At 36.6% G+C, this 14,123-nt stretch overlaps 3 protein-coding genes across 4 annotated transcripts; 1 reads left to right on the plus strand and 2 right to left on the minus strand.

Moving 5' to 3' along the window:
- Positions 1-54: 54 nt before the first annotated feature.
- Positions 55-1,476, minus strand: LOC145940888 (uncharacterized). The gene is made up of 4 exons (XM_083046527.1): positions 1,079-1,476; positions 784-968; positions 432-634; positions 55-244 (listed from the first exon to the last, which is right to left on the minus strand). The coding sequence occupies exons 1-4, from the start codon at positions 1,188-1,190 to the stop codon at positions 55-57; spliced, it is 690 nt and encodes a 229-aa protein (XP_082902653.1). The 5' UTR covers positions 1,191-1,476.
- A 27-nt stretch (positions 1,477-1,503) lies between these two features.
- LOC145940493 (uncharacterized) lies at positions 1,504-6,355 on the plus strand. Of its 2 annotated transcripts, none has more exons than XM_083045709.1 (6): positions 1,504-1,684; positions 2,967-3,151; positions 3,233-3,354; positions 3,589-3,737; positions 3,961-4,135; positions 4,269-6,355. In XM_083045709.1, the coding sequence occupies exons 2-6, from the start codon at positions 3,043-3,045 to the stop codon at positions 4,329-4,331; spliced, it is 618 nt and encodes a 205-aa protein (XP_082901835.1). In that variant the 5' UTR covers positions 1,504-1,684; positions 2,967-3,042; the 3' UTR covers positions 4,332-6,355. The 2 variants fall into 2 exon arrangements, with proteins under 2 accessions (XP_082901835.1, XP_082901836.1); XM_083045710.1 differs by lacking the exon at positions 1,504-1,684 and adding an exon at positions 1,860-2,271.
- An 8-nt stretch (positions 6,356-6,363) lies between these two features.
- Sap30 (SIN3-associated polypeptide 30) lies at positions 6,364-8,889 on the minus strand. The gene is made up of 3 exons (XM_083045711.1): positions 7,874-8,889; positions 7,204-7,431; positions 6,364-6,886 (listed from the first exon to the last, which is right to left on the minus strand). Exons 1-3 carry the CDS (start codon positions 8,042-8,044, stop codon positions 6,755-6,757), a joined length of 531 nt encoding a protein of 176 aa, XP_082901837.1. The 5' UTR covers positions 8,045-8,889; the 3' UTR covers positions 6,364-6,754.
- Between the last annotated feature and the right edge of the window lie 5,234 nt (positions 8,890-14,123).

Consider the following 14,123-nt stretch of genomic DNA (forward strand, 5'->3'; position numbering starts at 1 on the left):
AATGAATTTGAGATAACGTAATTATATATAATAAGAAAAAAACAAAGCAAAATTTTATTTCATAAAATTGTAATTCGAATTGGTACTTGGTGTAAAAAAGAACTTGATCGATTTTGAAGATCCACTAATATCGTTAACTTTATTACGCTGTTCCTTTCGATTGGCGAATCGTATAGGCATATCTGTCGTATTAGATAAATTCAAGTTGGAGAATTTCAGATGACGCAACGATTCCGAGGAATATCTGTGTATATAACAGTGAGAATAACAAAAAAGAGTATATTAGCCAAAAATCATCATTTTTAAGATTAGGATATGTATTTCGCCTTCGGCGTATCCTTTAAAATATATATATTATACATGCAATACGTATCAAAATCAATTTTAATGTCAATCGATCGATACGTATACGCGCTTTATTTGTATTTTACCGTGAATTTAATGAATGCGTAGAAATAGGATCGGAGCTCATCGGTGCAGATGATTGCGGAGTGTTTTGTATTTGCAGCAGCTGCTTCTGCTGCTCGTCGAGCTTCTCTTTCTCAGCCTTTAGAATCGTGTATTTCTCCAGCAATGTTTTTATATTGCGTCGCCCGATGAGATAATGCTTTTTTAACATTTCGTACTTGCTGTCCTTGAAGCGCATCATCGCAAGAAAATATAAAGAGAGTATATTAAATATAAAATATAAAAATATATATATAAGAAATATCGAAATAGAAAATTATATATATATATATATATATATATATATATATAAAAAGGAGTAGATTTTATATATACAAGAATGCGAAAGCGCTGCATTGTTATCTTCATCTGATTGTTTCGGATTGTCTCCACGTTTAATAGTATTTCCAAAATCTCAGAGAAAGGCGTGAAGATCGAGATCCTCTTAGGCATCAGTGGTTCTTCTAACGGCAAATAGCCGGGATTGTTACATTTGCATTGAAAACAGTGCTGCTTTTCGACTATAAAAAAAAATATACAATGATAGAAAAAATTAATCATGGAAAATTAATCGATTTTTCGTTGCCCTCTCTTCGAGAGCCATTTTATTATTATTCCCGTTATCAATTACCTTGCTGTATACAGCTGAGACAAAAAACGTGACCACATTGTGTAATATTGAAAGGCCGTTTTCCCCTGTACGTCGGAGCGAAGCATTTGTTGCAAATTAATAACGTATCCATGTTTGAAATATCGCTGAAGCAAATACAGATCACAGCGATTCGAAATCATGTAATGGCGCCAAGAAATTGGAGCCACTGGAATTACGCCTATGAGCATGGAGAGTTAAGACACGAAAGTGATGATGATTTTTGATTGGCGCTTTAATCGCGCCACACACTCGATGTTCCAAGATGGCGAGAAATTTCCACCCTATCCTCCGATAGCCAATCAGCGCGCTCCGATGAGCCGGATAGCTTTGTGACCTTGGGAAGATATCAGCGAGTCGGCTGACTATGTATCGCGACGTTAACACAGTCGAACGCTGCTATCTCGGCGAAGAGTTCGCGATACATAACGCGTCGATTGTCTCGAGCGACGATTATCGGGCGTGCGTTTATATACGTACGAAGGCGTGTTTAAACGGCGGACATTACACTGTAGGGATTGTCGTCCACGAATGGTCATCGCGGTAATCGTGAAGATGCGATACTCGTGCGAATGAGCGAATTCCTAGGTGAAGATCAACGTCCGTGCGGCTATGCGTGTGTATAGTCGTGCGCACAGACACTGCATACACACTCCTAACAATATATATATATATATATATATATATATATGTATATATATATATTATATATATATATATATACATATATATATACATATACATTATACACGTCACAACCCCATACTGTTACATACATCGGAGTCGGGTTCCGGTCCTCTTTTTTTATTCCGTCTAACGTCGAGTTGACAATCATCGCGAGGCGTCGCCAGACGATTGTCAGATCGGTCAGATCGGAGAACGCGACGACGATTCGATCGAATCGTCTCGCGTCTCATTTTATCGCGGCAGCGAATGATGGTCAATGATGGTCGATTCCTACGTGATTACTGCGTATGATGTTGCATCGTCTCGATAATTGCATATACGTTTTATAGGCGTCGATTTTATTAGCCGGTTATTATTTGCGATATTATCCGCTCGACGAGTTTGACAGTTGTCTCCGCCCTAGCTTCATCGCGTCAGTTCTTACGCGATCGCGAATCCATCGTCGCCCGCTTCGCTTCGAGTGACGAGTGTCGCGTCCGCGACGTCTGGTAAGCGATTGACCGAACGACTCGCCAATACGCGACGCGGCTCGTACTTGCAATTATAGAAATTCTCTGTACATTGTTCTTTATCGGGAAAAAAGGAAGGACGTCGCGATATAGATTCGCGTTTTCCTCTCGGTTGTATATACTTGCATTTTTTTTTCTTTCGACTCTTGTTAAAATGAAATGAGTGCATTCTTCGAAAGTTTTGAGAGAACCGTAAAAAAATATGCAACTGGAAAAAACAAATCTAACAAATTCGTTTTAATACTCATTTTTTTATAAATATATTTTTAACTTTACGTAATTAATGATTGAAAAAAAATACATGTTAATCTCTCCATCCAAGAATAATAATAAAATAGTAATAATAAAATTAAAATAATTTCTAATGAAATATATATTAGTAAAGAGAGAGATAGATACCTAAAAGAAAAATTTCTATTTTAAAAAATTTTTTTCTACTACTATTATTATTACTACTCTTGTACCTCTATTGTTATTATTTTATGTCTAATTAAATAATTTAATTTCGACATTTTAAACATGTTTGTTATTTGCCTTAAACTAATTAAATAATTGTCAATTTTAGACAAATTTAAGATGAGCAGTTGTCTTGACCCCCCCCCCCCCCTCTCACATATATATAATTTTTTTTATTTATCTATATATAAAGACTAATTGAATATTATAATTGGTAGATAACTATAGTTTTGGACGCATTGATATATAAGTTTGGAATTAGTTTGATTATCAAAAGTAAAAGAGATTGCAATCATGGAATCATCAGATAGAAAGAATGTATATCTTACGAAAACTGGCGATAATTCTTTAAATTCTGGAATGAGAGACACTATGATTGTTGGCCAGACTAATATGGCACCAGGTATATAATATAGCCATTATATATATATAAAAATTATCATGAGGGTATATATATATTGTAATTTGTGTATTTCCTTTGTAGAATGTGGTGGAGAAGGTGTGATGAAACCCAACAATGTGTCCAACGTCTCCACTAATCAAACTAAATGGTCCAATGCTCAGGGTAAAAATTTTATCATCAATGCAGTGCCGGTGAAGAATGAGGTGCGGCAATCAATACAATAGCTAGTAATAATAAGTTAAATGTGTGAGAAAATATATGATTTAAAAAGTCAATAAGTTTGAGAAAAAGAAAAATTACATTAGTTAACTTATACAGCCATGCCTAGCCGATATAAATAAAAAATGTACTAATACGTGCCTTTTGTAATCAAAATACTAAAGCATATATAAAGCCTTATATAGAATAGTTACAATTAATAACGATGTACTTTGCAGATTGTACATCTGGAAGATGGTAATGCACATTGCAACACTAAGAAAATGTATTACTACGATAGACATTATACTGGTCACGAGGAACCAGAGAGACCAACACGTAGAGGAACAAAGAGATATAGAGACAAAGACGCACCAAAACGGGCTTTGTATGTTAAATCGGCATTAAAACATTCGATAACAGAATTTTATTTCAAAGACGTACAATAAGCTTCATATGCATGTTTCAACAATTATTGGGTGCATTTTCTAAAAAAATTTAAATGATATTTTGATTGATACAAATTATCAAATGCTAATGCTTGTGCAATGTAATTAAAATACTTAATGTTTGTTAATATGTTGTAATATCTCCATGTTAATATGTTATAGATCTGCATTTTTTTACTTTTGCCAAGAGCTACGTGGCAAGATGAGGGAATTGCATCCTGAGATGGGAGTCGGTGATATTGCGAAGGAATTAGGAAAATTGTGGATGAGCACGGATCTGCAAACAAAATCTAAATACATGGCAATTGCAGAAGAGGACAGAGCCAGATACGAAAGAGTGCGTTGTTTGTAACAAAATTTGTTCGAGATATTCAAAATTATAGTATATTTGATAGGATTCTATCTCATTGTATGATAATTACAATTGTCTATGAAATATTTGCAAATAATAAAAACAAATCTTCACACAGGAAATAATTGCGTACAACAAGAGAGTGAAAAATTACGATCCAGAAGAAGTTGGAACTGTATAAGTTATATAATGGATGCGCGCGGGACAGACAAAAACGATGAAGACCTTATTCTCATTCGAACACTGGAGCGCAGCAAGACACGAGAGTACAGGACGATATTATTACTAACATAGTATTACTGATTGTTGTATATATTATGTACACTGTTGATATTGTCCGCAAAAGAGAGAAACTGACTTGCAAAAATTCGATTATATACTTGTGATGATAAAAGAAAAAAAAAACATCCAGATTCGAAGAAGACAAATTCCATTTTATAACGAATTTCTCCATCACAAGCGCAAACGCTATATCATATACATAACTAACGTGTGCTAATATATATAAATATACCGATATATAATGCAAGTACGAACCTCGATTATCTGAACGCTTATATAACCTGTTGACTATTCGAGTAATCAAACATTCGGTCAATCGGTATTCGGATAATCCAAGTTTTAGCGATAGAATAATGGTAATTCAAGTAACAATAACTGCTCTATACTATTATGATACATTAATATTAAACAATAATAACAATAATAATGATACTGGTAATGTTAGAACGTAATAAAAGCGTATATATTGCACCATGCACTTATATTGCATTATAAAGTTACAGTAGATTGCTTTGTTAAGATACAAGAAATGAAAGAGCTGGAATGATAAAGAAAAGTAACCCAATTATATTACATGACAAAACTATAATGTATGGAAAATTTGTTGTAAGAGGTTTTGGATAATTTTGCTCCTTTGCAGTGTAGCGTTGACTTAATTATATAATTTAATATGAATTATATAATTTCAAGATATGTGCAGTGGGTAAAAAAAATATGCATTCGATTAATTGAATTAGCCTAATTGCTTTTGAATGTATAAACGATGTTTATTAAGACAGAGGACAAAAATTAAACATAACATTTAAAGAATGGATCTAAGTGAGAATATTTAGGCAAATATAAGCTGTCAAGCACTGATGTTTTGACTTTAATTGTAATCAAACTGATTGAAAAGGAACTGATTAAAAATCGAAACTGTGTATTTCACCCACTTTATAAATATCAGGGCTTGTATGTGTATGTGTGTACTGGCCTAAATATCTTCACTAGAAATTTTTCTAAAAAAGTGGATCAGTCTTTATTCATTTTATTTAAAGAAATACGGGAATATAATTTTTGATAGTTTTACATTACAAATTATTAACAAACTTAAAAGTTTTTGATATTTATTTCATCTAAACCTTGTGAAAAAAGTTTCTAATAAAATTAATTTAAAAAAAAGTATTGTCTAAAGTCTAAAGAATATTAAAAATTTTAACAAACAGTACAGAAAAACCTATCATTAATCGTAAATCATTATCAAAAAGACTAAAGGCTATAATGAATCCAATGAAATATTAAAATTTATTATGTCACTGTTGCTTAATAACATTTCAGTCGAGAAATACTTTATTGACTAGATAATTTTTATTTTTTTATATTATTGTTATATGTACACATTAAACTGTATTGCTTTTTGTTCGTTTTTACTTACAATTATAATTTATAACATTTCTAAAATTTATAGATTTGAGGCATATTGTGCTAATGTTCTTTTTTTTTGTATATAATTTTGTTTTAAGAAAAATATACATTCGGAATATTTTCTAGACCCACTGTAAATATTTTTAATAAATGAAATTTATGTATTTCTTAAAAATTACTTATTTTTATATATCCCCATAGAGGGATAAACATTTTTATCAAAAGATATAAATCATAAAAGCGAATTAATAATGATAATGAATTTCACTACTAATAAACAAGCATGAAGAAGGCACAAAAAGCATATTGCGCCTTCTTATATCGAGTAAAAGCTGAGAGCAAGAGTGAGCATCGTACAGTGCACTTGACAACTTGCCTCCTTGTCTTGTACACATATATATTCATATACTTTAGACATATATCTCGGGGATACATATATCGAGATCCCGAAACAGCGGAACGTATATTCTATGTATTTTGTTCTTTTTTCAATAAAGGTAAAGATATATACAAAAACAACACATTGGTTTCGTAGAAGTCTCGTTTATTTTGTAATAATTGCACGCATCTCTTTTCGTGAAATTTTTTCCAAAATATATTGTCGCTCGCAATTTCTAAAACGGAACCGCTAGCGACCCACATGCGCATTTTTATATCGTGTTAAAATCTACCTACATTTATGCGATACGTGCGATAAAAGAAAGGTAAAATAAAATAGTAAATGATTTTGATGTATTGAAGAATGTATGCATATATACATATATATATATATATACTAATATATATACATATATATATACTTTATATACATAGTTTCTTATAAAATACATGTACGTATTAACAAGTAAAAATTGATATACTTATCACATAACTAATTTGTAATATTACAATAGCGACACGGGAGATTTTCTGATCACGCTACGTTGTATCACTACTACTCAAACCATTCTTTTGATCTAATTTATTTGCATTAGTCTTAACAGTATATATGAAAAAACTTAGAGCTTCCTTTTCCACTACAGGAATGGTCTTAAAATGCTTCATGAGGGTCTGTAACAAAAATTATAAATATTATTTGGAAAATATTTAGAGTGCGCGCGTACACGAAATAAGACTTTAAAGATCTCTAAAATATAATATATATACATATATGTTGGTATTTTGTGATATATTTCTTATGAATAATTTAATTTGTGTATCATAATTGTATTTATCTTTTTTTATATATATGTATATATATATATACATATTGTTTTATATATATGTTTTATATATCTTATGATTATATTTTATTATTATTTCATATATATATATTATAAGAGAATAATAATAGAGAAAATAAAATTGGGGAAAGATTATATACTTACATCTGCTAACTGAGCTTTGTTAAGACCGGGACGTGTGGGAACCTTATAGTGCCTTTTGTACCGTCTCAAAGTACCGACTTGCAATTGGAAGAGATCAATTTCTGGGAGATCGTTGTCAGTTTCACCGGAATCCTCTTCGGAATCCTTGCGCCTACGTTGCTGCTGCTGCTTAGTCCTCGCGCATTGGATCACTTGCTTGTGATAATCACAGATGTATATATGTCGTGCCTGTACACAAAAAAAGAATACATTATACATATACATATAACAGTAACAATAGTTATATACAGGTACACAATATCTAAATTATTACAAGAACTTTCGATTAAAATATATTATTTATTTTAAATATTAGTTTGTTATGCATAAAACATCAGATTCAGATAGCTACAAATTTATAAAAAAAATGCTCTTCGAAAGTAAACATCTGATAATTAAATACTATTTGTTACGTTAAAGTGAGCAGTTTAGCAATATGTTTCTCTTGATATTTGACTTGTCGAAGTATATTACGCAAGATTGTAAAAATTCGATTTGTCATTGTATCTGTTGTTTATCGCAAATATATTTTCAATAATTCGAGATAAACATGTGGTAAAATGCCGCTTTTGGAGAAAGAGTCAACACTCGCGATAGTGAAAAGATGTACTTGGGTGATTTCTTTACGCACCATGTTATCGAGATTAAGCTTGAGCCGTCGCTGAGTGACGGTCTTTTGAATACGTTTACTGTAGGACGCATTGCCGGCCGGGCGGGAGCATCGCTCGCCCTCGTCCACGAGGCAGCAGATCTGATCCGCCGCTCCGCGGGAGTCCTCCTCACCGGTGCTGAAGCCGTTCATCCTGTCTCCTCGCTCGCTTAGTGTCTAGCGGTGGTCCAAGCGACGACGACGACGACGACGACGATTCGCGCGCACGGTGCGCTCGTGTCAAAAGTCCTCCACGCTCGCGGAACAATCGGCGGCGGCCGCGGGACGACGACGACGACGATGATGACGATGACGATGACAGCAGCACGCCAAGCGACGTCGCTCGCTCATAATTCTCTTCCGCGCGCGCGATCAATCCGAGGCCCCTAGCTCGCCGAACCGAGCTCGCGTTCCCCTTATGCTTCTTCTTCCTCTATGACCTCTATGGATGATATGTTCTAGTCCGCTCGTCCCTTTCGAGACGCGATTCCGCAAACGGAGCTCGCGCGAGCACCCGCGCCGGTCGCGACACGACCCGTCAAACGTCTCTTCTCTTCTCTTCTCTTCTCTTCTCTTTTTCTCTTCCGTCGACGACGGCTCGCGGTCGAAAAGAAAATATCGCGCCGAAAAGTCCGGGAACGGGATTTTCTCGGCACGACTTTTCCAACGCGCGAAAAGCTTCGACCGGCAAACAGCGGACGGTACAAGTTCGCACGTATGTTTTGTACGGACGATTTTAATTACGACACGTACGCACAGAGATAATTCACGCTCAAGCTACCTTGCTTCCGTACACACGTAATAATGCACGCAGAAACGCATGCAGGCACGCGCGCGAAATTATTGCAGCACAACTGATGAAGGAGTCTCTCGTTCGGGGGATCTATTGTTTACTTAACCGAACGCACGATCACCCCGTACACCGTTTTCGGCTGCGCGTCCCGTAAAATGTTTTGCCCACGAGATGAGGGACGAGGGGGGTATCTCGCCATCAGTGTCGCTAGACGTGACATATTCCATTTGACGTTTCTCAACGCTTGCGAGCGTTATCTGTCCTTTGTTTAACTTTACGCGACAAGGACAAAATGATTCCGCGAGCATTGCGGACATCAAGTGGAACGCACCCGGTGTCGGCGTTTTTTTTCGCGCATGCGCGTCGAACGCAGTCAAGTATATCCAAAGTCATAAAGAGTATAGTATAATATACTGTTTCGCCTACCTCCCTTCTAGATTTAAACATTTCTAAAAATCACCTAAAAATATTAATTTAAAAAATCAATAAAAGGTGGTTTGACATATCACACACATGCGCGCGCGCACGCACACATCGAAGAGAGAGGTGAAATTTCAGATTTGGCCAATCATAACGCACGGATCATTTTAATCTGGATCATTTTGATCTTTCGCGAAAACACCTATGATAGCCAGTTCTTTAAAGTAAAGTAAAAATATATCACTCTGCTGCTTTCGCGAGAAAATCAAAATGATCCAGATTAAAATGATCCTGTGCTGTGATTGGTCAAATCTGAAATTTCACTGAATTTCATTGAAATTGGACTGAATGAAATTCAGTCCAATTTGAAAGAAAGAACAAGAGAATAAGAAAAATTAATGAGAGAGAGAAAACAAATAGAAAAGAGAATACATGTTATTTGGCTGCTTCGCGAGAAAATTAAAATGATCCAGATTAAAATGATCCTGTGCTGTGATTGGTCAAATCTGAAATTTCACTGAATTTCATTCAGTCCAATTTCAATGAAATTCAGTGAAATTTCAGATTTGACCAATCACAGCACAGAATCATTTTAATCTGGATCATTTTAATTTTCTCGCGAAGCAGCCAAATAACATGTATTCTCTTTTCTATTTGTTTTCTCTCTCTCATTAATTTTTCTTATTCTCTTGTTCTTTCTTCTCGTCTTCTCGAAAATGAGAACGTTTCGTAAAGCACACATGCGCATATATGCGCGCATATGTGTTTTGCGGAACGCAGCCAATGTCTGTACGAAAATGAATAGTTCATGGTTTCGAACGCGTGTAATTTCTTGGACAAAAAATGGCGGAGGAGCAGACGACGGCAAGAGTTTTCATCGCGAGCTGATAGTTTTTTTTTCACGTTGGCGATCCTGCGTCGAGCCGCCGCGACGCAATCGTCGCAATCTGCCTCAGCGTCGACTGGCGCCATCTACGATAGAAACGATGGCTAACCTAAATGATGTTGCGTAGACGATCGTGAGGATGTATCGACGAACGAAACAAGTGAGGACGCGTGGAATCGGTCGTTGGACGGATCCGTCCTCGTCGAGGTGGCCACGACGGGGACGAGGACGATCGCGTTCGCCGTAGAACGATCTGCTTTGCGCGCACGCATTTTCCCGCCCTTTCGACCAGCCGACATTTTATTTGGTGGGGGGCAAAAAGAAACGTACCAAAACATAAAAGGTCGGCGCTGATTGGCTTACTTTTTGCGGCTTATCTGAAATAAGCCAATGGTAACGGGGAGATTTTCCCCGTACACTGGCCGTATGCCGCACGAGTGGCGTGGGGTCGCGATATTCGAAGCTGAAGAATCCTTTTAGCCGTAGCGGATCCCGTTTCCAGGTAAGAAAAATCCAAATATTTTTCGTGGCTCGCGTTGACAGATTCAGCGGATGCCGTGCGTAAGTTCCGCGAGTACGTCCGTACCGTCGGACCCGCCCTACGCGAGCGTGTCCGTTGGCCGTAGGTCGCTACCGTGCTGCGTTTCTCGTACGTATACCTTTTATTTCCGTCCTACCGTCAGCACACGACAGCAAATGGCTGCCCGGACGGACGCGTCGCGCGCGTCCGTCTCGCCGTATATTTATGTCGTGTTTCATCGCGCGTTATCCGAGATATCGGTGCGGTCACGAACAACGGACGAGCCCGCGCGGATACCACGAATCGCTGGGAGGCCGTGGAAACGCCGTCGCGGCCGTCGCCGCCGCTCGCCCGCTCTCGCTCGCTCGCTTGCTCGCTCGCTTGCTCCGCCGCGTCAACGACGACGTTGACGTCAAGGCTATACGCGCGTGCACGTATTCCGCGTTTTGCGTTGCTCGCGATGCATCGCGATCAGGCATTCTTTTCTCCGAGGACGACGACGTGACAGTTTGTCGAGGAATCAACCGCACTCTCAGTCATCGCATCGCCGTACATGGCATAGTATATCGGGTACGCACTCGTTGGAGTCGTTTCCCGCTACCAATTCTCTCGAAAGCTGTCAAGAGCGAGCGAGTCGAGATCCCGAGCAGAATCGACGCCTCCTTACCTCTCTCTCTCTCTCTCTCTCTCTCTCTCTCTCTCTCTCTCTCTCTCTCTCTCTCTCTCTCTCTCTCTCTCTCTCTCTCTCTCTCTCTCTCCCCCCCTCCCCCCCTCCCCCTCTCTCTCGGATTATTTTTCTCGACGATCATATACGCGCTCGTGATTGCCAGCGAAATAGATCGTGAGCAAACGACCGAGGAGTTGGCGGAAGGGTAAGATAGAATAACAGAAAGAGAGAGAGAGAGAGTGAGAGGATAGGAGAAACAGAGAAGAGTGTTTACACGTAGGCGTTTCTCCTACCGACGGTACATCTCGCGCGCTCAAAGCGCGGCGTAGCATAAAGATGCGTCCAGACTTGTTACTACGCATCGTATATATATATATTATATATGATTATATATAATGTTATGAACGATGTTACGGGCCGATATAGTTGTCATTTGTATATTGCTACGCCATATTCGCGTCCTCTTCGCGTTATTATGGTTAAACAAAGTGGATTTTAAAAGATATATAGATTTTAGATGAGATTATTTAAAAAATTTTTTTTTTTTTTTTCCTTATTTAAGACGCGCGTGACGATTTTTTTCTTGTTATTCAGCGTGGTCGCGAGTTTGGACGTGACTTGAGCGAGTGGCGGGGCGGTAGAGACGCCAAAAGCAAGCATGTCGTCGGTCGACTCGCTTGATGTTTTTACTCGGCCTACCAGTTGTCGTTTGACACGGCTTCTCGCGCGCATCCGAGATAGAATAGACATACTATTTTCGCGACATCATAAATCTATTCTCCTTTTAGCTATATTTTCTCTGTGCTTTTTTTCAATTTTTGTCCGTCCTCTTTCTCTTTCCAATGCTTGATTATATATGTATTGTATATATGTATTGTGTTCAATTGATTAGTCCAGTGTTTGTGATAATCGTCATATTACAAGGACATTTTGATAAGATATTTTAGAAATATTTTCAACATTTCTGTTGTGTTTATAATGAATATGTGTATGCGAATACGAATATTTATAACTAAAAATGAAAGCATTTGATTGATTAAGGTGTAAAAATATACAACGCAAATTATAAATTTCTAATATTATGAATTAAATTATTAAGACGCGAATTATAATCAAAACCAATCATCTCAGAAGTTTTATACATCTTTTTTTTATTTTGAGTATAAGAAATAAAAAAGTTAATATAGTAGCTTAAAGGAAAAGAGAGATCACGCTCACAAAGAAAAAAATATACAGAAAAGAGAAACGTCAAATCGAGTTATTAAAGTAACGTTAAATTTAGTAGAAATTCTAATTTTAATTAAGAATTTTTAGAAAAAAAGCAAAATTCAAATTTTGGAAAGCTTACAATCAGTATCGGAAGATAAACAGCAAGTAACTCATAATTAGTATCACTCTTCGAATTATAATTTTGTTTCCTAATATAAAGTATATTAAATCGTTGTGTAATATTAAATATTACATTGTTTATAACAATATTAAATTATTGTGTAATAACGTTTATAGTTAAATTTGTGATAGAAAGCTCATCAAATTATTAGAGTTGAATTCAAATTCTGCGATTCTCATAAACTTGTAATCAATTATTATCGAACGATAGTTTGTTTTCTTAATAAGAAAAGTATCGAAAAATTTTCATCCTTTTCAAATGTTTCTTTATCGACTTGAAAAGATAATTAAATTTTGTTTATTTTCTTAATGACTTGTGCCGCTTTCGCGTAGTCATCGATACGCGTCCCTCTTCCGGTTTCTCGAGTAGGAATCTCGTCTGTTGCTCAAAATACAGGCGTGTGTAAACGCGCCGCTCCTGTATTACATCGCGTCTTCTCACGGTGTGTTTCAAGCCTTTGGAAGCATTCATGAGCTTTAACGAAGCTTAAACTCGTCCGTATACTTATATATGTATACCGGCTTCTATAGCATAGTCAAGAAAAACAGCCGCAAACATTTTTTTTTTTTTTTAGTCGATGCACAACATCTCATCGATCGATTATCCGCAAAAGCGCTCGATTGGAACAAATCGCGTCTCTCCCCGCGCCTCAATTCCTGTGCCTACGTTCGTTTCGGATAATCGGCTTTCCGCCGTATACGCTAAGAATTATGAGCTCTAGAGTTATGAGTTATCTAAGAGTTACATCACACACCGCGGTGCGTTACAAGTAAACGCGTGCGCGACTGCGTTTCATTTTTCTTTTCTTCACTGCGCGAAACTTTCGACTGCTAGAGATCCCCCTCTAATGAATCACGAAACAACGTCGAGATTAATCCTTTTCCTGCAGGATTATGTATTACAATTTCGCGCGCACAACAATTTGTTTTCCTAAAAGTCAAGATAAAATTAGCAATATTATTTTAATCTATATCACAAAAAGCAATATCTGTCATGTACTTATAAATTATATTTTTGCTATTTCTATAGGCTACGCTATATTTATTTCGAAAGAATTCAATTGAAATCGATTTCGATATATGACACACCATTTGTTACATAAATTTGTTCTGATATTTACTAGATTATATTTGGTTTTTACGACCGTGAAAAAGCAGACATAGGAATAAAATTAAACTTTTACAACTATACTCTCTCGTGCTTCTCTTTTGTGCTTCTTATTATAAGATCTCTATCGCATGCGCACACGCGCATAACACACACGCGCATAACACACACACGCACACACAAAGTAATCTTTCTCTCTTTATTTAAAATTGCGTTTCTGATAAATAACAAAATTGAAACTGGTTTCGCGAGAGACGTAATATGGTCTAACGTACAAACTTCAAAAGTTAATTAAGAATTTGTTAAATATTTGAAAGACTTGTTTTTGTATTTTTATTAAAGGATCTCTAGCTACACTGGCAATTAAACTTTATTTAAGTTGACATATATTTCTTGTTTCAACTATTCGGTAAAAGGTGTGCACCGGCAGGACGCGACAATTGTATCGC

Source organism: Prenolepis imparis, unplaced genomic scaffold, assembly GCF_030444845.1.
Source record: "Prenolepis imparis isolate NDT839.2.m4 unplaced genomic scaffold, iyPreImpa1.0 SCAF_9, whole genome shotgun sequence".
In the NCBI taxonomy this organism is placed as follows: Eukaryota; Metazoa; Arthropoda; class Insecta; order Hymenoptera; family Formicidae; genus Prenolepis; species Prenolepis imparis.